The 25,743-nt window shown below is 44.1% G+C and overlaps 1 protein-coding gene across 7 annotated transcripts in view; it reads left to right on the forward strand.

Moving 5' to 3' along the window:
- pde4dip (phosphodiesterase 4D interacting protein) overlaps positions 1-25,743 on the forward strand; it is a 95,891-nt gene that overhangs the window by 37,076 nt on the left and 33,072 nt on the right. For 2 of the 7 annotated variants that reach the window (XM_080431816.1, XM_080431815.1), the window contains 18 exons: positions 2,360-2,470; positions 4,917-4,993; positions 7,997-8,120; positions 8,214-8,374; positions 8,930-9,044; positions 9,906-9,959; positions 16,622-16,759; positions 16,996-17,115; positions 17,394-17,486; positions 17,890-18,099; positions 18,524-18,682; positions 19,009-19,113; positions 19,318-19,455; positions 19,611-19,790; positions 20,241-20,435; positions 22,067-22,324; positions 22,420-22,585; positions 25,530-25,648. In XM_080431816.1, the coding sequence (XP_080287942.1) occupies positions 2,360-2,470; positions 4,917-4,993; positions 7,997-8,120; positions 8,214-8,374; positions 8,930-9,044; positions 9,906-9,959; positions 16,622-16,759; positions 16,996-17,115; positions 17,394-17,486; positions 17,890-18,099; positions 18,524-18,682; positions 19,009-19,113; positions 19,318-19,455; positions 19,611-19,790; positions 20,241-20,435; positions 22,067-22,324; positions 22,420-22,585; positions 25,530-25,648 (2,523 nt within the window). Of the gene's footprint in view, positions 1-2,359; positions 2,471-4,916; positions 4,994-7,996; positions 8,121-8,213; positions 8,375-8,929; positions 9,045-9,905; positions 9,960-12,938; positions 15,097-16,621; positions 16,760-16,995; positions 17,116-17,393; positions 17,487-17,889; positions 18,100-18,523; positions 18,683-19,008; positions 19,114-19,317; positions 19,456-19,610; positions 19,791-20,240; positions 20,436-22,066; positions 22,325-22,419; positions 22,586-25,529; positions 25,649-25,743 lie in introns of those variants that run through there. The other 5 variants (XM_080431811.1, XM_080431812.1, XM_080431810.1 and 2 more) reach the window with 3 other exon arrangements.

Genomic DNA, 25,743 nt, shown 5'->3' on the forward strand with positions numbered 1-25,743 from the left:
TGTTTTCCAGCTGCCAAATGAAATGTTATTCATTATTGTCACAGAGAGTATATTTGTGTTCACTCTCAGCTCTCGGTTATTGGCTGTTGACTAATAGCTCTGAATTATGTATTCCAACATAAATTATTATGTTGGAATATGCCTTGTGTGGTGTGTGTGATGCTGGATTGAGGGGTGCAGTGCTTGTGTGCCACGTGTGATGCTGGAACGGGGGTACAGTTTTTGTGTGATTTGAGTGCAGTGCTGCATAAGCACTGTTAGGAAGGATTGTCATAGGTAATCCACTTCTTTCAGTCATTGGTATAGAGATGTATTAGTTGGTGTAGCTATTCTAACTGTGAATTCCTGTGTGTGCGTGCGTGCGTGCGTGCGTGCGTGCGTGCGTGCGTGCGTGCGTGCGTGCGTGCGTGCGTGCGTGCGTGCGTGCGTGCGTGCGTGCGTGCGTGCGTGCGTGCGTGTGTGCGTCTACTTCTACTACTGCAAGATCCAAAGCTGTCTGATGTATTAGCTTAGAGTGTGGTGTGCAATGGTGTTTGTTTGTGTCTTGTGTACAGTACGCAACTTGTGCATTCATTGATATGCTTGTGTCGTTTAGTCATTTAGTCTCCCATTCCATGTGTTCAATACACGGGGCAGCCCTGCTCGTGTGATCACAGTTTCCCAGTCCAGCGTTCCACAGTGACAGCCGGGTGTGGGGCGGGGGGGGGGGGGGGGGGGCTACTATAAATAGTTGCGGATCACTGCAGTTCTCTGAAGTTTTAAGAGTTAGATTTCCATAAGCTCAGGTGAATAGGAATAGGAGAGTGGAGCTATAGCGCCACTCCATGGTTTGTCCGTCTGTCCGCTCCCTTATGCCTTAACATGTTGACAAACAAGGACTCCTGAACCCCGAAAGTTTGCAGCGAACCCACAATAAATCTACAATCTAGAATAACCTTCATGATCCTGTGTCACATTATTGATGCATTACTCGCACATGAAACTATGAAAACAATCTGTCTATGTAGTGTTTTGAATATGAATATGAATATGTTCCATAGATGTGTATGTGTAATTGTGTACATGAGAGTTATTGATTAGTACATTCATTTGGTAAATTATGTGCCTTAAGTCTAAACAGCCCCTTACAGAGAGACAATGTACTAGTATATTCCACACTAGCCTTACAACCTATTCCCAAATTCACCTCTTTACCAAGAGCGGTATTGAACATGAACATGAACATGAACATGAACACCAAACTTATGTTCTGTGTGCTTGTACGTTCGGGGGGCTTGCAGCAGCTGTCATTCATTCCAGGCCTGAGTGGATTCTCTTTTAGGAGACACACCGTGAGGGGGAGCTGAACAGTTGTGTCCTATAGGCTTTTTTGTGTCCTATAGGCTCATACAGCAGTGTACGAGCTTAGAAGACATCCCATACTCTCTCTTTGACTATTTCACTGTCCAGACAACATGCAACCACCACACCAGTTCAGCAGTAGTAATTACCAATCACTCTCTGTGTTTCGGACATGTCGATCAGTGGCGTAGCCAGAACGCTAGCCGAGGCTGGGCCTCGGCAGTTGCGGGTGGGCACGGCACGTGCATGTGTGCCCAGAAAATTTGGGTTTTTTAGTGTGTGCCCAGAAGATTTGCGTTTTTTAGTGTTTTTTTATACTTTTTTTGACGGATTTCGGATACCTATATATACACTGTCATCAAAATGGCTGAATATGATATTAAAAATTAAAAATTTAACATTTGAATTATATATATATATATTTTTTTGGGTGGGCAGAAAAACCAAATGGGTGGGACCAGGCCTACCTATGCCCGCCCGTGGCTACGCCCCTGATGTCGATCATGCACCCCCCCAGCATTCATGAGTTTGAGTGTTGTCTACTCATCAACAATAGACCAGCATTTGTGCCTGTTATCTATACGTCACGCTCTCTGTCTCTCTCCAGTCTCAGATTCTTGGCTTGACTTCCTGGTGGTAAAAAAAGAAACATCCAACAGTCACCCACCTCCCAAGCCCCCCCCCCCCCCCCCATAATCCTCTACTGCCCCTGTGCCCCCCCTGACCTTCCCCCACTCACTCCACCACATCCAAACTAAATTTGACCGGCAGTCCGTTCTTCGGGTTACCGAGGAACGACAGAGAGCTGAAGTCTGCTCTCTACACCTGTTATTTTATACATTGCATTGTTAGAATTGTAGTTTTTTGTTGTTCTGCTGCCTGTTGGTCCTTTTATTTTTTAGCCACGCTTCGACTACTACGATGTGGTGCTGAATGGGGGGCGGTGAAGCCCCCTGCTAAACACGCACCCGACGACATGTCTAACGGTGGTTGTCCTGGTTATCGCACTATCTCACAGCATCTCAATGACCTGAAGAAGGAGAACTTCAGCCTGAAGCTGAGGATCTACTTCCTGGAAGAGAGGATCCAGCAGAAGTACGAGGAGAGTGGCGACAATGTGCACAAGAGGGTGAGAGAGATGCTACTATTGTGTGTGTGTTTGCGTGCATGCATTGTGTCCATACAGTATATGTTGTATTATGTTCCTTAGTGAGTGGGTGTACTGTATACTGTATGCATGCATGATCCTCATATCATAAGTAAAAGAAAAATGTCCAAACTTTTGGAAAAGGAAGATGCCGCTGAGACATTGTTGGTGTACAGTATGAATGCAGCACCTTGCAGCTGCATGTCAACAACACACAGATGCTGTGTGCAGTGCAGCTCTTCTCTTGTTGTTAATCAAGGCTGTCGGTCTGGAAGGTAAGGTATTCTTTCTGACAGCAGGTCCCAGATCTGTTTCTGAATGCCCACACAAACGGCCAGTCACGTAGCTCCGCCTGCGCTATCTGAACAGAGGGCCACAGCAATCCTAGTGCTGAGAATAAAATACAAATAACCATAATATGTTAACAATATGATTGGTCAACCAGCATACAGTCTGATCAATTAATCTACACTTGTTAAATGACATCAGCACATAAACTTATGCAGAAATGATAGAGAGTGGAGACTAGTCAGGACTGACTGAAAAGGACACGGTGACAGCAGCTGGGCCGGCAAGCCAGCCAATTGGATTTCAGTAGACACCACCCATCAGGCTATATACTGTAGTACCTCTGGTCCTCGTTGTCAGGTACATGATCATCTTTGTGTCTACTTCTCCGACCGCAATGTATGCTCTTTCCAGTACAAAATCAAATGCACTCCAGTGCAGCCGCGTGCTTGTTTACAGCACTGGAACGCCAAGGCTATTCAGTTCACCCGGAATTCTGTCACCAATTTCTCAAGTTCAAATGGCCAGTGAAGACCATTTTTCTCCTGGCTTCATCTGAACATTAGCCACTGGCGGACGACCAAGGGCTACAGCCTGTCTATACCAGTACTAAATAAAGACATACTGATTTAATATCCTCCGTCCATATGAAGCTAATTAAACTCCGATTATTAGCGTGTGAATGATACAACCACACAAGCAGTGGGCCTGAGTTGAATGATTGATCCTATGCTCTGTGTCATAAAGCTGGCAACATCATCTCTGTGTTAATGTCTTTGCCCTTTCTTGACTGACACCCCAGAAGAACAGACCATCTGTGTTGTGGTTATGATGTGTTTATTTTATCAATGTTTACTTTCTGCTCTCATAGAACATAGAAACCTTGAGTTTCCTTGGTGACAGCATTGGACATGACTGCATTATCGGGATTGTGTTTTATCACGATACCATTATCCATTTATTATATTAGCTTTTTCTCGTGACATGGGGAGATTCTGCAGTGCAGAAAAGGGCATAGGCACTGTAATGCAAAATCATACAGTAATTGGTTTGATTTGCAGTTACATCCAACAGTTTATGAGCACTGGGGGTTTTGTTTTTGGAAAACCCCAGTGCTTATCCTCATTATTGTGCTAACCATAGTGTTAGCTCATTCTGAAAAAGAAAGCATGCAGGACACCAATAGCATGTTTTTCAGATTTGGATCAACATTTTGTACAACTAGGTGAGAAAAAGTATATGGGTAATAATAGATTCCGGTCATGGATTCAGGCAAGATAATAATAAAGGTCAGAGTATCTAGAGGTACCACAGAGTAGTAGTCATGGCTGCCCTTATCTGACTGACCTCCTTTTTTTATTGGTAATTAAAAACCCAATGACCTACATTATGTTTGACAAAACTCCCCAGGCCTTGAATTATTGTACGCATGCATGCGCCTGTAGACTTGGTTGCATTACACATCAGCGTGCACATGAAAGCGTGCCAGTATGTCAGCAAATGTGCTTTACTATATATACACAGTATACAGTATATACACATAAACATGAACCCTCGGAAGTTCACCAGTGAACCGCCGCACAGTAATTCCAGTCTCACGGCACACATTATGCCGTCAATCCATCATCCCCACAGAGCAACACCTAAACGTGAGCGGACAGATGCAGTTCTAACCTGCTTGTTGCTACCTTATGCTCCAGTGCAGAATGTTAAAAGTGATCATGTTGCTGTGTGTAGGGGTGGGGGTGAAGAGACCGACCAGCAGGTGTTCATATGCCACTCTTCTATTTATAGCCTTTGCTGCGCGCAGAGAGATATGGGTCTCTCTCTGGCATGTGAGATTTAGGAAACCCTCCGCTCTGTTTTCAGTATGACTTCTAGTGGTGCACACGCAAGGGAATCGTGGAAAAACAAAACAAAATCCACTGTGTTTAAATAATAACTTTGTAAAAAGGATTTTGATATACCTTGCAAAATTGTATACGTATCACATATTACACACAGTTGTGACATAACACCCCCTATACACTCTCTCTTTCCAGAACCAACTCTCATAAATACATATCACAGTATGTCCAATTCAGACTATACGCGTTTTATAATTGAGCTAATGAAACTCTATACCTTTTTTTGTTTTTAGAACATAGAGCTGAAGGTTGAGGTGGAGAGTCTGAAGAAAGACCTGCAGGAGAGACAGGAGCTTCTGGACGATGCTGTGTGAGTACTTTTCCTCTCTCACCTCATAGACAACTTCTCTGTGCTTCAAATAGCCACGTTTTCCCTAACTTCCTACACATCTTCTTCAGCAAGGCTCTCTGCATTCACAGTGCATTGCTGTTATAAACCTTAGAACTTTAAAAATAGGTCTTTTAAATGTTTAATGCCTCACATTTTTTCTCCTTCTTTTTTTGGTTTTGTTGAGAAACCCAACCGCCCCCAAAACTGTAAAACTGGTCTCATTTATACATCGCCTAGCCTCGATCTCCAGGCTTTTATTGCTTAGTTTTGCTAAAAAATAAAAGCCTGGCCCAACGATAGCCCGTACTGGGTATGAGGAAGTGTTTCACTACCCAACCAACCAGAGTGCAGTGGGCGTCGCTCGTAATGTTGTGTTAACGGGGCGGGGGTTGACGGACAGATCGGTGAACGAATGGGATCAGCCGCAGTTTCTCGCCGGCTCTTTACACCCGCCCCTTTATACACGAAATCAGGAGGGTTGCAGCAGGCTATACATCGCCAGACTGCAGACGGCTCTTCATCTGTGTCCAAAGCAGATCCTGCACAGTAAAAACCTAAGTTTAAGAATTGAATTGGAACTCTGGATTTTGCTGTGCAGCTGCCCTCGGGGCCGTCAGCCTCTCAGCACACACTGTAGCCCGCTGCCCTGCAGACTCACCTCGCTGTCAGAACACAGCATAAAGCCCAGTGGAATGCCATGTAGGGAGCTACCACTGAAGTGGGCTTGTGGACGGTTTCAGGATGTGAACAGGGGATATGAAGGGAGGTGAAGAAAGGAAAGAGTGAAAGGGTGAGAACAGAGGAGAGAGGAGGCAGAGTCTTCCAGTTTCAGTCCTGAAGTTTGTTCCATTTGTGTGGAGCATAATAACTGAAAGCAGTCTTTCCTTGTTCACTGCTCTTCCGTGGACTGGTATATTTAATGTGTGTTTGTGAACGTGTTGAATGTCCAGTAACCTTTGGTTCTAAAAGCGAAGATAGGTACAAACGAAGCTTACCACACAAGGCCTTATAAATAAATAAAATACAATGCTGCTCTCTACGTACTGCGAGAGATGGCCAACCCACTTTATCATATAAAATACAGTGATGGGTGAGATAATCATCACCAGTGATAAAACGTAGGGCACTGACACTGTGGTAGACTGTTTCAAGAGGCTTAAATGTGGAGATTGAAGCATGCATGTACAGCACATCACCATAGTCAAACACAGACATTATGACAAATTGAAAATTCTGCTGGTAAAAGAAAAACAGGACCTGTTTCTACAGGAGGAAGGAGTTTGTTGTGCTGAGTACAACACTATCTGAGCCCCGGCACCTGTTTATGAAACAGCTGTGTGTTCCTCAGAATATGAGTCTCGTCCACTGCACGCTGCCTATGAATTTACGGCCCGCAATCAAGCTGCCTGCTGTGTACCCTTGAGTCAATCATCCACACTAAAGAATGTGTGTTCCCTGTCATAGAGTCTGTCAGTGAGTCAGTCAGTGTGGTCAGTTGTCTGTCTTCGAATCAAAGCACACATTTGGGACCAACTGCTCCAACTTAAATATATACAGTATATAAATATGAGTGAGAGAGAGTAAGAGAGGGGATTTCATTTAGATTTTGTCCATTAATTTGTCTGTTAGTCTTGCGTAATGCATAAAGCAGAGCAAATCAACCTCCACCACAATCATATCCTCTGGCGTGTTATTTGATTGATTATCATCCTAACTTGTGGAACTGGGCACAAGCTATTACCTCACTTAATCAAGGCTGTGAACAGTTTTAGGCAATTATTAGTTCAATTCATCAGTTTAGCACTTTGTCAAGACAATGAAAAGGGGCTGAAATTCTAGTGCTTGAAATGAACCTCCATTGCACCAAGTATCTACCCCCTCTCTCTTACTCTCTCACTCTCTCTCTCTCTTGGTCATACCGTTCCATAAATAAACTGCCTGACCACTGTTTATCATTAGAGTCATTAACGGAGGCTGGACTGATAGATGTGAGGTGAAAAAGCAGTCTCTCTTGAGTATGACCCTCTGGTTGGCTGTTTAGGCTGCAGTCCTTTAGGTGCTGAGTAAGGAGTAGTGACAGAGTTTCTTTACTATAATGACCCTTACTTTACTCCACACCGGAGGTCAAGAGCAGTTTCCCCTTCAGATTCCCCTTTTTCAGGAGAGTTCGGGAAGGTTCAACCTACTTAAGTGTTTTATTGTTTGTTGATTTATTTACACTACAGAAAAACAGATGACGAGGGACAAGAAATGCTGCATAGAATTATTTGCATCGTGTGAATTACCAGATTTCAAACGAATACCGTTTTGTATTCAAAGTGCAGCTTACTATACTAATTTAATGACGGTTAACTCAAAACCAAGATTGAGTAACCTCTTTTTAAAGTAATTGAGCTCTTGACTTGATACAACAATGCTAGGAACTGGAAGGAAAGGAAATTATGCCCCAGTATTCGCAGTATAACGCAGAGGACTTTGCGCAGGAAGCTATAATCTAAATATATAAAATATATTGCTGACTTGGTATCTATCTGTTGGTATCTATATCATAAGACACCAGAAATAGATGTGCCATGGGTAATTGACACCCTGACCCAACTAATAAGTTGGCTGGCTAAGTGACCTGGCTTGAGTAAAGGATCAATGTTTATTGTTTGAGGGGAAATGAAATACAACCCATCTTCCACTTAGGGCTGTTTCTTTTTCTTTTTCCGTTTTTTTAAATGTATATATATGTATTATTGAGTGGCTTTTAGGTTTCCTGCAAGCCAAGGACTTTAGATGTCTCCCACAAGATAATTTGAGGGTAATACTAAAATGGCAACTGATACATTTGTTGATGTGCTCATTTGTATAAATATTTAGTTCGTATTTTCGCATTGTAATAATAATGTATAAATGTATTTTTAATCATGTCATCCAATTGTTCTACGTATATTCAAAGTCTTACAAACATTTTATTTGACCACTTTATGCCTTTAGGTGCACGGCAGAGACCATATCCTATCAGAATGAGGAGGAGTTGCAACATCGTTTGGCCGAGAGGCAGGAGGAGATCAGCCATATGCAAGAACTCCTGGAGACCAAAGTCCAGCTGTTGCAGGAGGTACACACCCTGTACACATGCACACATGCATGCATCACACATGTACACGTACTTAATATTTACATTTTTTTAATATGTTCACACTTACTGTAGGAGGCCCAGCTAGCACGGGGCGATGCTGAGAAGATGGCTTCACTGGCGGACTCAGAGTCTCAACGCTGCCTGGCCCTGGAGAGACAGATGGTGGAGAGGATGGAGGAGTGTGGAGGCTTGCTCAATCAACACGCCCTCGTCGCCCTGGCTGAGAAAGACAGGTGGCTAACAACATGTCCATGCTACTGAAGATGTTATCCACATGCAGTGGTGTGTTCTTCTACCGTGTTACGCTATATACGTAGTGTGACCTGCAGAAAGATTTCGTAGCCAAGCGTAGCCATCCAGGAACCGTCCGAGTAAGCGTATCTGATACGCAGGAGGACGGGCTGGGGGCAGTAAGAATGTAAACTTCTGTTCAAATAGCCTTGTGGCTATTGTCTTGAGGTGGTAATGACCACTGGCCATTGGTGTTTCGAAGTAATTCACACATTAACTACTCAACAATAGAGCGGTTATTTCATTCAGCGACCTCGCACGCGTGTACATATGCGTGCATGTGCACGTGCCGTGCGTGTGGGAGGGATTAATTATAGTATGCTCTCCGAAAAAACCTAGAACACACCACTGTCCACATGCAATACAAATCATTATCACATTAATAATTGCACCAGTGCTTTACGTACAGTCAACGTTGTGTGTAATGTGTGGAGCTAACAAGCATTTCCTCTCCCTCTCTCCCTCTCTCCCTCTCCCTCTCCCTCTCTCTCTCTCAGGATGATCGAGGAATTGACTCAGGAGAAGAGTTCACTAGGCCTCCAGGTCGGGGAGCTTGAGGTTAAAGTTCATGGCCTGTCCTCGTCCCTCCAGAAGAAAGAAAGGGAAGCTGAGGTATGTTTGCAAAATAATAATAACAACAAAACATATCTGCTATATTGAACTGGCCTTAACTTGATTCTATTTATAGATTAAACAAGCCCACCGGCTCTCTTGACAATGTATACAATGTTAACAATGCTTTAGAATCTATTACACTTAACAAATCTAAATTAAATCAATCTAAGCTAAACTAAATTGACATACCACAGTACCTATACAGAAACAGCTGCACACACACACTAAAATCCTCAGTGTTCATTTATACATAAATGAACATAACTCTGAGAGTGTACAAATGTAACCAAATGGACTTTACTGTGTACTGTCCCACACATGTCTCCTTTCAAATCATAGACTTGTCCACACATATGATACATCTACGTATGTGACACCTAGTCATGACTTGCTGGAACCAGTCATGCACGTGAGGCGCCAGTCTAACTGTACACACTGCCAGCTAACCCCAGATAGGCCAAGTGGTTCACATATCTGACTGTATTTATAAACATAATGTGGGTCAGTGGAACCTTGGTACACACAGGATATGCAACACATCTCCCTGAAGATAAAACACACATGTTCTCTACTAGCTGACAAGGACAGTTCAGTCCTGTATACTTAGTTTTGAATCAGCGTTTACTTAGCTTGATTGTAACTGTACTGACATGATGACAAGACAAAATATGAAATATATATGCCTAGCTAGCTATAATCTTTGGGTTAGTTGGAAATGTTAGAGAAAACTGTTCAGTTCACAAGTCCCCTTTTATGACTTTTGAATAAATGCATGTGTTTATTTTTTTACTGTAATTACTTGCCTGTGTAGTCAGTCACTGAATACTTCTTAACCCCCCCCCCCCCCCCCTCCCATAGTTACTGTGGGGTGACCTGGGTCGGGAGAAACAGCACATCCAGACAGAGATGCAGGTATGAGAAGCGCTGACATTATAAATCTATCTGCAATATATTAATTACTATACTGTATTAACGCTATTACGCTTTTACACTTCTCCGCTTCCTTTGAATGAATAGCAGCAGGTGAATGTTCATGGCATTTACTCTGACTTTGCACTTTGTACATCACTGTGGATAAAAGCATCTGCCAAATGCTTATGTTGTCAATTGTATATTATGGTGACTCAGTAATTAACATCCACAGTAGAAGACCACTAGCTGCTGTAACTGACACAGGAGCTAAAGCCATTGTTGAATGGACATGCAGTACTGGTGCTTTGCTGAGGCAAATATCAATTGAAACACATTAGATTTGATTTTATACACCTGCACCACATGACTCCCAACATTCCCCTGTAGTCCTCTGTTTAGATTATGGACAGTTTATGGACGGATTGCTCCATCTAGTGGAACCAAATGTGCACTGCAAATATGTACGGATACAGGCAGCAGTATTTGCACATGTACACAAGCTTAGTTTTCTCTTCTTTATTAGGGGAAGTGGTGCAAGCCCTACCTGTTTGGTCAGAAACACTAAATGCACAATATGTCCAAATATATGAAGGGGTCCTATTGTCTGGGAAATAATCACAACAACTGGGATATGTTTACTAACTTGTCCTCATATCACCTCACTGCTCCGTTAACACGTCCTAATATTACGACTGAAATCTCTCTCTGCTGGCTTGCATCGCTTGGCATCGTGTGGCTAATGAAAGAATCCAGGTCATACGAATGCACTGGAGTGTGGCCTCCGCACACGCACGCACGCACACACACACACACACACACACACACACACACACACACACACACACACACACACACACACACACACACACACACACACACACACACACACACACACACACACACACACACAGTACATATACTGTCATCCCCAGCATTGCCTCACTCCCCCACTGACGACTGCTGTTATTACAGTCACATCTCTGTCTGGCTGTTAAACATAGAAACTGACTTCACAGAAGCCTGTGATGTTCTAGTTAGTACATAAGGCATTAGCCGTTTACTTGACACGCCAGCATATGAGACACACCACAGAGGATGGAATTCACTGGAGACACACTCATCTTTCTCTTTCTGACTCTTTTGCTTTCTCTCATGTCACCTCTCTGCTATTCCTGTCACTTGTGGAGAAATAAACAGAGTCTGACATGCAATCAAGTCGACAGTATTTGGTACTTCTACCTGATTAGGATTAATTGATATTTGATTGCGTGTCTCGTTAGTACCGATGGCTGTTATGGTGTTGTGTCTCCCAAAGTCAGTTCTCTACTCCAGGGTGACAAATGTAGACACAGGGGCTAGAGAGAGAGAGAGAGAGAGAGAGAGAGAGAGAGAGAGAGAGAGAGAGAGAGAGAGAGAGAGAGAGAGAGAGAGAGAGAAACCTGGAGGGGTCTATATACACACACCCAGGGGAAAACAAACTACATCTCAACGTGGTTGTATCAACAAGTCTCCAGCCAAATGCAATGGCCAGAAACCAAAAATGAAGATTCATGTGTTTCTGAGCGCATGGAAAAGGCTTGGCCTTCAATGTCCATGCATCAAACCTCGCTTTGTAATGAAGGATGACTCGTTTTCAGCAGTGTCGTTTGAGAATCACTCAAACTGTTAATGGCGAAAACGTCATGACCTTTTTTTCTTCTCTTAAGAATGTGGCTTTTGGTCCAGATGGTTGCATGCAACATCATGTGATTCACTGATTTCTTTTAACAACAGTGCCCCCCACCCCCCCACCCCCTCAGTTCAGTTTGTTTGAAATGCATGTGAAGGCCAGATTAGGGTGGGTGTCCATGGGAAATTCTTGCCCTGGGAAAAGCATGAACTCATTCTATAGAGACAATGCAGTGAAATTAATGAGCCCTGATGGAGAAGATTTATGCCTGTTTTATTCCATGTTTGTTTGGCACATTTAGCCTGGGGAAATTAAGTGAATGACCTAGTATTGTTATAAATACAATCTTAATATAATGGCCACTGTAGGGGCTGCACTTCAGTGCCGGGGTTTAGAGGTTAAATACACTGGACACTGAATAATTAATTCACTGAATGAATAGGCTACACACTAAATGAACACTCTCTCTGGTTCAAAGAATGTAGCCTTGCTTTTCAAGAATACAGCAATAAATATCTGACTGCAGCTTTAAATTCAGATGGGCCATGAATCTGAAATTAAGCTGGTATTATTTTTTTATATAGTACCTGGGCATTTTTTTTTAAATAAATAAAAATAAACCCTGTTCAAGCTGAATGTTTTACAAATTGAAGTAGCTGTGTTTTCAGGGATTACCAACCCCCCCTATATTTGCTGAGGAATGGTAGAGTCCAGGGTGGATTACCAACCCCCCCTATATTTGCTTAGGAATGGTAGAGTCCAGGGTGGTTGTGCTTCTGTCAACGTTGCCGTGTGCCGTGTTTGGAATGCACGTTAGCAGTGTTGCCATGTCTGCTTATTATAAGCGACTTTGGGCTTATTCTTTTGTAAAGTTGCTTTTAAATATTGGTAGTTGCAGGTTGCGTTTTTTTGGGCTTGTTTCTAAAGTGTAGTTGCTTATTTTGGCTTGTTTCCTAGTGTTTAAACCAGTGTTTCTCAAACATTTTCATGTCAAGAACTTCAAATTGTATATTTTGTCTGCGGACTGAAAATATCTTGTGCCAGTCAGGGACCCGTGTACCAGATTTGTGTTGTCATTTTTTTCCAAGATGTTTTTGAAAATAGCAGATCTACAAGCGTTGCGAGCTTGCAGATCGGCTATTTTCAAATAGCTGATGCATACATACAGGTTTAAGGTCTCATGTTGCTTCTTTTGGGCTTGTTTTCATAGACCTGGTTGCTTGTTTCTCTCACACAATCTGGCAACACTGGTTAAATCCATGGACATCTCCATGTCCCATGCTGTTCTGTTCTGATGAACCGCCGCTATTTAGAAGATTACGGAATACGCCGAGTCTCTGTCCGGTGAATATATGTTATTGTAGCCTAAAGGAAGGCGGACATTATGTAGGAGATTTATTTATTTATTTTTGTCCGGCGATTCCGCGTTCGTGTCGGATTATAACGGCGATGCTGTCATCTAGCTGTCTGTCTGCGGCAATCAATGGAAGAAGAACATGCGATGTAACGACGAGCTCGGATTTAACGGATCGTTGTTTTTCAGCGATATCTTGACAGTTGTGTGAAAACGATTGATAATCATGCTATTCGGTAACATTGTGGCGTTAAGGAAGGAGGAGCGTGACGTAAATCATGGACGGTTTCATATCCGTTATGCGGAGAAGATGCGCTTCTTCGATGAATTGACAATGAACACATGTAGATGATTCTGGCATGATGGTTCTTTTGTTGAAAGAAGAATTGGAGTCGGAACACTAGGATCCCCATCCTACGCAGGCTATTGTTATTATTATTGTTTTTCTAACGATCAAAAACCGATGCCAAGGCACATTTCCCCTCATAGGCTGTGTTGAGCAATCTCCTGTCTCCTCATTCCAAATATTCTGACTGAACTTGTGGTTGTCAGCCAAGGATATAAAAGTGACTATTTCACACACCTACACGAAGCTTGTCACAGAAGTACTGTGACATTGCATTCATCTCCTATACTACTGTAGGCCATGTGCCTATTTTTTGTCATTTGTACCAAAATGTCATATTGTACATATAACATTTTTATGGCCAATAAACGATCGCTCAACTAGACTACACTTGAAAAAAAAAAAACGTCCATTGAGATAAAGTGGCCATTGTGTGATGATGCACGACGTCATCAGGATGAAGGAGGGGTGCCGAATCTGCGCCCGAGAACTCTGCGGCAACCAGCGCCGGTGGATCTTCCACCCCGCCGCCAAGCTCAACCTGCAGGTGCTGCTCTCGCACGCCCTGGGCCACGAGCTCACCCGAGACGGCCGCGGCGAGTTCGCCTGCTCCAAGTGTGCCTTCATGCTGGACCGCATGTACCGCTTCGACACGGTGATCGCCCGCGTGGAGGCCCTGTCTCTGGAGCGCCTGCACAAGCTGCTGTCGGAGAAGGACAGGCTGAGGCAGTGCATCGGGGGTCTTTACCGCAAGAACAACACGGGGGACACTGACGCTCGTCTGCCCGGGTCCGACGCGGGAGAAGGTACTGAGGTGGCAGGTACTGAGGTCGAGGTGGCGGGTGAAGACTCTCCTGTGGTGGACCTGTCAGCCATACAGGATGCTAGATACACTGAGATGATCCAGGAAGATCTAACCTACTCTGTGTATGAGTCTTGGGCAGATCAGGAAGACCCGGCGTTAGACCCTCAGTCCCAACCCGCCCCTCACCACCACCATCAACACCAGTGCCAAGGCTCAGAATCACACTCGGGGCAGAAGCCAAGAAGCTGCAGGAGGTGCAACACTCTCCGTGTAGCTGATTCTGACTATGAGGCGGTGTGTAAGGTTCCACGTAGCGTGGGCCGAAGGAGTACCTCGTGCGGACCCTCCACCCGCTATTCAACCACTGCCACGGGCGCAGAGGACGCTCCCACAATCTCTGAAGTCGTCGAAGCCACTCCCGTCATCTCGGTGTCCCCCTCAGCCGGGCTAGAAGATGACAAGACCCTATGTGAGAGGTCAACCCTCAGCCTGACATCATCTGTAGAATCCCTCGACACCGCTGTGGATATGACTTGCACCTCCACCACCCACAAAGAGGTGGAGGAGGTTGAGCGAGAGCCAGTGGGAGAGCGAGGTCCAGAAGAGACTCCACCAAGAAGGGAACTGCTGTGGAGCAACCCGCCAAGCGAGAGCTCTCCCTGTGGGGTTGAGCAGCTACTCAGCCTGTTTAGGGGATGGGAGTACAGGCCTGTTAAGACACCACAGGGCAGTAAACTCCCTGTTCTAGTCAAAGCTAAACTGGAGCAAGGCCTCTCCCTGTCCCTACCCATCCTATTCAGGACACCCTCTGGAGGGATCGTGACCTGTGATCACTACCCCCACCACCCTGTGCCAGAGATATTGACCCCCTCCGCTCAGCAGGAGCTGCACACAGAGCTGGCAGAGATGGAGGAGCAGTGGTTCGATGACTACGTACAATGCAGGCCTTTCCGCTTCCAGCAGGTAGCTAGCTAATAACCACAGCTAGCTGCAACCTGGGGTTCTTAGACCCCATTGGGATACACATGATATCACCCTGCAGCGGTATTTAACCAGGAACCAAGCAGAATATTTCAAAGTAAAGGGGTTTATTAAGAAGACATAGTAGCCTGACAACGCACGATGGAGGGAACTATAATCCAAATTGATCACAGGATGATCTGATATACTGTAGGCCTAGCAGAAGTCATGTATTGAAAATCTACATAACTTTGTTGAAGGAGAACAAGCATCTATTCAACATTATCATTATGTGTGCCTTCCATTCACAGAATGAATGAGGTCTAGTTTATTTTGTTTGTCCGTGTGGCTTACTTGCTTATCATCATGTTGTTCTCTGCTCAGCACAGTTGCTTCCTTCATTACACTCAATGGGAAGCATAACCCCCCATCATCGTTCTCTTAGCAACACTTCTATTGCCATGGGAACTGTCTCCAAGGTCTGCAGCAGCCTGAGCTGGCTCCATAACTTCCTTTTATCATGTTAATGGTTAGCCTGAATTTGCCTGCCAGGCGTACAGCAAACACACACAAGGATAGTCTATTAAATGCGTGTGTGTTGGTCTATTATTTTGCAAGGAAGGAAGTCTTGTGTGTGAATAGCTTTGTTATGCATGTGTGTGTGTGTGTGTGTGTGTGAGTCTGACTGCAGACATTTATAGCGAAGTCACTCATTCGTTGCCTTACGCTCATTTAAAACGGCTTAAGTGACGTAATGAATACTAGAGCATTGTGACATTAATTATTAGTGTGCCCTGAGGGCTGATCTTTCAGACCCCAGCTTGGTTCGCAGGGCTGGGAACATCATGTAGTTAACAGGGTTCAGCTGGACTGTGTGTCCTCTCAGGTTAATAAGTTTACATCACGTAGATTAAGTCATCGTTTAAACAGCCAAGCTTAATTTCTTTCATTCTTTCTCCCCTCCTTTGCTTGCTTTTTTCTAACTCCTCACACAGATTCTTTGGGGCATAGCTCATGTACTCAGTGATAATGAAGGGTTCCCTCGCGTTATGAATGGCTTATGTACACTATTAATAGAGGCTCGCTGGCAGAATATCACAGCACAAATCTGTAAAAACAAAAACAGGGAAGTCAACAACGTGCTGCCGTGGTAACGGGCACTTCCTCAGGAAGTCATCCAGCAGCAGACTGACATCATCACTTTCCACTCTCTGCTGACTGCTGGACCCACTCAGTGGAGTGGACATCATGTCGCTATGTCTGTCTACTAGTGTCTCCCGCTTTGGCGTAGTGTTGTCTATGTGTGTGTGTGTGTTCACTGTGTTGTGTATTAACCCATTCAATCCGGGCACACATCTCTGTCATTTTAGATTTCTTTGGCTATTCAAAAGTAGAAGATATACAAGCTCATAGCGCGGCTTGTAGATCTGTTATTTTTGAAAAATCATGAACATTTGAGCAAATATTTAATCTTTTGCAAATAATGAATGTACTAACGAGATACTTTGTGTGTGTGTGTGTGTTGTAGAAGCAGATGGAGGAACAGCAGGGTCAGTTGAGTCAGTATGAGAGTGCTGCGGGTCAGTGTGTGGGTGAACTCCAGAAGCTCCAGGATCAGGTCCACTCCTTGCAGACCAAGATCAGAGAGAGTGAATCCAGGAACCAGGTATCGATCACTTCCTCCACTGTCTCAACTCCATACAAACCCACTTGAAATCTGATGCTACATTTCTGTCATCCCCAAACTCCACGGATGACTGAACGAGAGAAATCATTGATTGAGTTGAAAATGTGCAGCTGTCATGTGTGATAAAAAATACACACAAACACACACACACACACACACACACATATCACATTCTATAAATGCAATTTGCTAAAACGTGTGTGTGCGTATGTTAGAAGCTGCAGGTGCGTCTTGGAGAGATGGAGCTTGAGCTGAGGTCAGCTAGTGAGGAAGCCCAGAGACAGGAACGCAACATCCAGAACCACTCTGACACCATCAACTCCAAGGAGATGGAGGTAAGGAGGGAGGAGAGGGGAGGAATGGATGGATGGATGGAGTGATGAAGAGGAGGTATGGGGGGGTAGGAAAATGTATGGGAGGGTGAAAGAGCACAGATGGTGATGGGGAAGGGGAAAGGGGATAGAGGTACAGGGATGAAGGAATACATGTCGAGAAAATTAGAGGTAAAGAAAGAAGTTCACTGATAGCAATGACAGGGACCAGTGTCATTCTTGCATTAGGTTGTAGTCAGTGTGTATCTTGTCTCAGTTTCTCTGTGTGTGCGTGTCCTCAGGCTGCAGAGTTGTTCAGCGTGATTGAGGAGCAGAATAAGATGCTTTTCTCTCTCAAAGAACTGGCCAACAGGAACCAGCTGCAGCACCTACAAGTGAGTCTTTAACAACTTATTGCACAGGTCGTATGTACTGTTACTGTATACGCAGGACCTAGTCTCCCCAGGGAACTAGATAGTATTGCCCTCAACGATGAAACAAAAGAGGTTGAAATCAAAACAAAATCTAGCATGCATAGTGAGATTTTAGAGTGACAGTGTTTGACAGCCAAGAGCAACCGATTAAAACGTTGTGGTTGGAAGCCAGAGGGGAAACAATACAAGATAGAGAAAATACCCCAGTCGCCTTTATCGTCTCGATGTCTGGCCCTGTCAGACCAGCAGTACACAAGCCCCACTGTCATCGGTCCACACACTCATTCTGTGTACTCCTTTCTATTCCATCTCTGTCCTTCCTTGACACCACCCCCCCCCCAATCTGGCTCTCTATCCTGACCAGGCATCTGGAGCAGAAACCATCCGAGGGCAAGGAGAGGTGCTGGGTCTCCAGGCCACTCTCTTCCAGGCCCAGCTGGAGCTGCAGGCTGGTCAGCGGGCCCAGAGCCAGGCCACCAGAACACAGGAGGACCTGACCCGCGCCCTGCAGCGCCTGGAGAAAGATCTGGAGGCGGCGCAGCAGCACAGGAGGGAGAGTGAGAGACACAACCAGGTTAGTGGGAGGAAGATTGTGTTTTCTTTGCTTTTCGGTTGATGGTTAACAGTAGTGGGATGCAGTAGTTGAGGAAAGGTGCACAGTAATTATATAGTGTGTAGTGTACTTTCATATTCAATTAATTGTGTGTTTAATCTTAATGTGTGCCTTCTTTTTAACATTACTTTCCTTTTTAGATTAAATGTTAAGGATTTTATTTGTTACATCTCCTATACAAGTACACAAGTGTGTTTCAGTTCTTCCACATTGTAGCAGCAAAAACAATAATAACAGGGAAAAAAAATCTTTTGAGCCTATGAGTTCCAAAATGTTGCCATATGCAAGATTACACACGTTTTAAGTGCTCAAGGGGTGAAACTTCATTTAATCTTCTCCGACTTTGATGAGCGTTTATTAAGTTTGATCGGCTTCTCCTTTGCAGGAGCTGCAGTTGGCTCTGGAGATGGCACGCACCGTGCTGCAGGACAGAGATGAACAGCTCAGAGACAAGGAGGGAGAGAGACGGATATTGGAGGAGGACGCACAGAAGGCCATCCGAGAGCTGAGGAGTTCACTGCAGACGAAAGATCAGCTGGTGCAGGTTTGTCACACAAAACACACTACAATATATACAGCCACTACAAATGATACACAAACATGCACAACATACATACACAAGTGTGAATGATGTATAGATGTGTAAATTAGCTAATTGATCACAGCGATATACTGTAAACATTATTTCAGCTAAAAAGGAAGGAAGGGTTGACAGCAACTCACAGAAATAAACTGTTTAAATGCATAAGTGATGTTTGCACATACTTACAGTAGTTACACACACACACACACACACACACACACACACACACACACACACACACACACACACACACACACACACACTCAATGTAATGTTTTCTCTACCAGGACTACTCGGAGTTGCTCGAACAGCAGCGTGATCCGAAGGAGAAGAGAGACTCTCTGCTTCAGAAACTCCGTCAACGCATCAAAGACAGAGACAAGGCCCTGGAGGTGCACAACACACACACACACACACACACACACACACACACACACACACACACACACACACACACACACACACACACACACACACACACACACACACACACACACACACACTGAACAATACTCCACTATTTATCAATACTCACAAATCTTATGATAACCACATGCCCTGGCTTAAATATATGTTCTGCGCCATGCTGTCCACAGCGATCGGTGGATGACAAATTCCGCTGTGTGGAGGAGAAGGCGGAGGAGGGTCGTCGTCTGCAGCTGCTGCTGAGGGAGAAGGAGAGAGACCAGGAGAGACAACGCTGTGTCCTCAACAACAACGAAGAGACCATCACTGTGAGGACACACATATACCATGTATCCATAAGCAGTCAACAAACCAACTTTTATAATACACACACACACACACACACACACACTTCTTTTCCTCTGATCAACGGTCCACATCATCACGTGTGTGTGTGTGTGTGTGTGTGTGTGTGTGTGTATAGAGCCTGGAGGTGCTGTTGCGTGGTAAGGGTCTGGAGTTGGAGCAGGTGGGTGAGGCATGGAGAAGTGCACAGCGCCTCCATCAGGACAGTGAGGAGAGACAGAGTCGCTGTCTGAGGGAGAGAGACGTGCTCATCAGCCAGCTGCAGACCGCCCTGCACACACGCACCAAGGAGGCAGAGGTACTGTACACACATGGACCCAACAATCTTGTATAGCTTGGTTTTCTTTTGTGACACACATTTCAGTTGAAATTTATATTTTGTCAAGTATAACTGTTAGAGAGCGAGAGAGACTATTATTATTAGTAGTAGTGTGACTAAATTAAAATGATGTATTAATAATAGGAAAAATCTGCTATTTTAGCTATTTGTCATATGACGAAGTTTATAATCCGATCTGATGAGGAAGGTAGTGCATGCACATCCGTGGCCCAGGTGCAAGACAAGCAAAAGTATCATATAAAAGAATAGAGTCTGCACACTAGTGTGATGCTGAAAAAGCTCTGCTGTATTTTATTGCGATCGTAATGTTGACGACGCAATCAAATACAGCGGAGCTTTTCCAGCATCACCAGTGTGTAGACTCTATTCTTTTATATAATTTGATCTCCCCTCTCCTCCCCTGAGCAGGATCTGCGTGGCTCCCTGCTGAGCCAACTCCAGGCAGGACCCCGTGACGTCCTGGAGGAACTGAGGGCCCGTCTCCAGCTCAAAGACCGCCTGTTCCAGGAGGTGCTGTCAGACCGGACCCGCCAGGCCCAGGAACACCAGGCGCAGGTCCAGGACCTGCTCAACACCATCGGTGCCAGGGACCAGTACATTCAGGTAGTCGAGATGGAATTAATTAGAAGTGAAAGGGGCTCTGTGTGCAGTGGGAGGTACAAGATGTAAACTGTGCTTCACGCGTGTTTACACCGATCAGACTAACATAGCTTACCTGAGAATTATGATTGTAACACCATAATAAATACCAGTGATTTGCCATGAATGAAAACCACCACAGAGTTAACCTGATAAAGTGCACAAAGATTCTGAATGGAAGAAGTACTTAAGGTGTAAATATTTCTCAATTCTGACTCCAGAGTGGCGACCCAACACTGAACCACATGAACACTAGCATCCCTATTCTGGGCATATCATAATAGGTGAACATTTGGCAAAAATAGGTATACATTCAGTCAAAATTGCAGATCTACAAGCTTACAATGCGTCACATTGCGAGCTTATAGATCTGATATTTCCGGTGAAGAAATTTCTTCAGACCCCTGGAGGACCCCAGTCAACAATGGATATAGGTTTTAAGTGGTTAAAGACAAACATCAAATGTAATGTATTATGAGACTTAATGTCTCAAGTTCTGGCATTTTCCATCCACTGAAACACCCTTCAATGTCTTTGTTATTTGTTCACTTTGACTCTCTGTTGGCATTAATTTTACTGTTCATCTTCCACACAAGATTCCCCTTGGTGATATTTAACCCATTAAAACCGGGAAAGCACCTGTGACATTTTAGATTTTTGCGTTGGCGGCCCGGACCGCTGGCGTAGTGGTCTGGGCACCAAGGCTCCAAGGTAGCCTGACAGTGTGTTGCGGGGTTTGAGTCCCGATCCCGATGGCCTTTGCTGCATGTCGCTCCCCAGCTCTCTCCCCATTTCCTGTCAGCCTACTATCCCGTCAATGAAGGCATAAAAAGCAACAACAAATATATAAAAAAAAAAAAAGTATATATTTTTTTGCGTTGGCTATAAAAAAAATAGCAGATATACAAGCTCACAGCGTGTCACTTCGTGCCACACTGCGAGCTTGTGCATCTGCTATTTTTGAACATTTAAAAAAAAAATCTTGAAAGTGTAAGAACTACTGATTTTAGAGTGCATTTGTACAATCGGCCTCAGGTCTTAACACATTGAATGCCAATCGCGTAGATCTACGCGAACCTATTTAAAGCCGCAGCGTGCCAGTCGCGTAGATCTACGCGAACCGCCGATTCCCATTGAAATTGCCCCAGGTGCACTTTCCGAATTTTTTTGATCCATTTCCGTTTCCGGTTTCCGGTCGGAAACAGAATTATTCGGGTTCCGTTTTTTTCGATCGTATCCGCTTCCTGTCTGGGATCCTGTTTAAAACTCGATTTTCTCGGTTGTTGTTTTTCTCCTCGCTGATCACTGTTTAGCGTTGATCGGCTGTATCTTCAAGATGGCGGCACGGATTTGGAAACTATTTTCGCTGGCCGTTTCTCACAGATCCGCTGTGTGTTTAGAACCAAATGAACGCGCACTTTTAACTTATTTAGCGAGGTCTGTGGCGACATGAAAAAAACAACAATAAAACGCTGGCACTGGTGAGTACATTATGAGATTAAACTCTGGCATGGAATGTGTTAATGGGTCCTAGCCTGTCTGAAGATGTCTAAAAAGCCCCCTGTGATCCCAACCTGTGTGTCCCCCTCGGTCAGGACTCTGCGGGTCGGCTGGGCGAGGTGATGAGCGAGCAGACGGGGAGGCTCCAGGAGCTTCGCAGACAGCTCACCTCCGGTCCCCAGCTGGCAGGGCCCCCCGGCTCAGGAGGATCCAGTGTGGAGCTCCAGGCCATGCAGGAGGATCTGTGTCTGGCCCTGAGGAGGGAGAAGGAGGCCTGGGAGGAGAGCAGGAGTCAGGCCGCCAGGCTGGACGCTCTCGCCAGGACACTTCATGTCAAAGAAGACGTCATCAAGGTGTGTGTGTGTGTGTGTGAACTGCTTCAGGAATATCTTTTGTAGTTTTGTGCATAGCAGTGTTTAAGAAAGACAATGTTGTGTGTGCCCTGCAGGGCTTCCAGAGGCAGCTGGTGGAGCCGGCAGCCCTTCCTCTGGTGGAGACTCTGACACAGGAGATCCAGGAGCTGAGGGAGAGCCTGCTTCAGCAGGGCCTGGCCCCAGCCAGAGGCCCTGCCCTGGGCAGAGACAGTCTGAACCACAGGCTGCCCGAGTTTGGAGGTGGGCATCAGAGAAGCATGGGCCAGTATCTGTAATGACATGTGTTCCCCAGCAGGAGGTCTGGAGCATGGTGGTGGTCCTAACGCATTGCAAATGAATTTAACACGTGGGACTTTTTTAAGTGTCAACTTTAACAAAAAAAAATCTGTGATGTCAGTAACCTAACCTGGGCATCTGCTACGATAGAACACGCTCTCTCACACACACACACACACACACACACGCACACGCAAGCTAAGATGGAGTGTGGTGGCGAGTTACTAATTAATATTTAACCCATGCTGTGCTAACTGGTGTGGGAGTGGTCGGCAATTGTCTTGTTTAATTTGTTATTTATAAATCGGTGCAATTTTTAATAGAATGACTTTGTGCAATCAATTTAATTGTTTATTGTTGTGATGGAAAGATAATTTCCCTTGTTACTTACGGATACTGTGTTTGTATTATGTCATAAAATGTGGCTATTTAATAGTTATAGTGGATGTATGTGTGTGTGCCTTTGCATGTACAGTACAGCAGCATTTACTGTGTTTATTTGCTTTACAATGACATAGCTATAATATTAAACTCCTGTTCAGCTTTATAATGTAGAAATTACATTTAGAATTTAATACTACTGATATAGTATAGGAACCGCCTAGGTGAATGTTTAACATTTATACTTGCTTTCTGTGTGGTTTATAATGAGCTCCATTGCAATACGGCAAACATTAATTACTTACATCTTGCGTTTATAACATTTGCCTTATACAATTGTGCTCCACACTGAAGCGCCGTAAGTACAGGTACTGGAGGGATACGTCTTCTTTTACTGAAATTGAGGAATGTCAAATGTACATTAAATGTGTTTACAATCTCCCTGTGTTTTGAACAACATGAACATGTGATTTTCTTCACAAGTTCTAAGCACATTCCGGTCTGAATTAAATTCTGATCTTTACATGTTGTTGACCATTCAATAAATCATCCTACCGGACCCTTAAGCATTGTGTGCTGCTGTGTAGCAATTCAAGAGTTGACATGGTTCAACTGCCCCTCTCTCATTTCCCATCTGGAGATAGGACAGCCCTTTCTATGGTGCAACACTACGCTAAAGCAAAATCCTGAGTGTTAATTTAACTCTGTGTAAAAATGTCCCCTTTAAGGTCAATTTGTACAGCATATTCCTTAGGTACATTAATCCTCACTTAATTTCACAACACTCTTACTGTGTATGTTCAGTCGGTCCTCAAACACTCGGAGCGAATAAACAATGTTCAAACTACTGGACATCAAACAATTAATCTGGAGATGCCTTATTTATACAGGTTAATGTTTTTATTTGAGGTAGAAAATCGGCCTCGTTTCGAAAGATAATTACATTGTTTTGTTGCCTCGTTATATTCACTTTCTGTGTGGATGTACACAACACAGCAGCAGTTTAAATTAATGCAAAGTAATGGCACAAAATAAACTCTCCCGCTGTGTGTGTCTAAGGACCTTTAGACACACAAAGTACTTGAGTGATTGATTTGATTGGTGGAGGAATAAATGCACCCACCTTATATGCTTGCTTGCCTGCATGCGTTGATACTAAAGTGTGTGAGTGCATGTCTAAAGGACACAAAGATACACAATCAACCAGATAGATACTATCTGTATGTAACAAACATTACATGAGTCAAATATGAAAGGATATACGTACTGTATATATACAGTACAGCATATATGATGAAAGTATGATCATTAGTTTGGCTATTCATTCATACAGTTCAATAGACTGGGTCTGCCCTGCATTAAAACTGCTACAGTATACTGTATCAGTCTGTCCCATAAGTGCTTCAGCTCTTTTCAAAGAGGAACTCGCCCCGTACATACAATAGAGAATGTGAAATAGTTGGGTTTCTGGATAGTTTGGGTTTATATTTCTGCAGTTAAATTCAGTGTAGTTAGAGAAAGGTGTGATGTCCCACCTTGAGGAACGGGTCAGGATTTGAACTCATGGTTGCAGTTCATATAAGGTTCCCTGCTGGGCTAGTTCATATCGCCCCTAATCCTAATCTAACAGGACATCATGATCCGTTTAGAGATATCCCCTCCTACTGGTCTCCACAGGCCTGTAAAGCCTGTATCATTACCTTTAATTATGGGATTAAGAACCAATCCAGATCTGGTGTTTAGATCTCTACTAAAAATATCTGTCTGAGCTGGAGTGTTCCTAAAAGACCAAACTGATATGATTAGGAATGGCATTCCTGATTTCTTCCTAAGAATATACAGAATGTGTTCATCCCTGTTTTTGTCCAACCTGCATAGTGTGTTGACCAGCTGCACCACAGATGCACAAACATCCTTACTGACCACTGTGAAATACAAGTTTCATGCCACTCTGGTGTTATACTTGCTTTGCAAATACATTCATGAATTCCCTGACATTACTGCAAAGTACACTTATTATTCAGTGATTAGAAGGTCATTTCCCCGTAAAGGTTCACATGACAGATTGTGTGTACTGGAATTGTGGCAGATGGTGGAACTGATCAGGGCTGATCAGATCATAGTCTCTTAAGCCAGACTACTCTTCCACAATCTTAGGCAGACGCATTTCAAAATTGTGGGGGCTAACACGTATGTCTTGAAAGACTAATCAGGTCCTAATTATACATAGATGATCAGAGCAATATCAAGCTATGTTACAGACAGGAGGAATAGTATTTATATGCAAGAGCTAAAATACTTCTCTCTTGCTACAGAGACATAAGCCTCTATTGAGGATATGCCATACACGGTGTGTGTTGTCGCACACAGTACAAAAATAATTACTCACAAAAGTAACAATGATAAATAAATCTGCCCGAATAACACAAACGGTAAAGATTTCAGTGGAACTGGTCATTGATCGTGTTTGTTGTGTGCATGCATACATGTCTATTCTTCTCATGATATCAATATATTATTTCTCCAGACCAATGCTCAGAAGATGAAGATGAAGATGATGATGATGAAGATGACGATGATGAGTATGCTGACAGCATCGATGAAGAGGAGTCCAAACTGACTGCCCAGTCACTGGCCGTCATGAAGGTACCATATCACAGCCACCTTTTTAGTATTCAGAGCATGTTGCATGGACATCTGGGTCAGTATTCATAAAGCTGAGACTCACAGCACTGCTGTGT

Source organism: Gymnoscopelus braueri (assembly GCF_963280865.1).
Source record: "Gymnoscopelus braueri genome assembly, chromosome: 6".
Lineage (NCBI taxonomy): Eukaryota > Metazoa > Chordata > Actinopteri > Myctophiformes > Myctophidae > Gymnoscopelus > Gymnoscopelus braueri.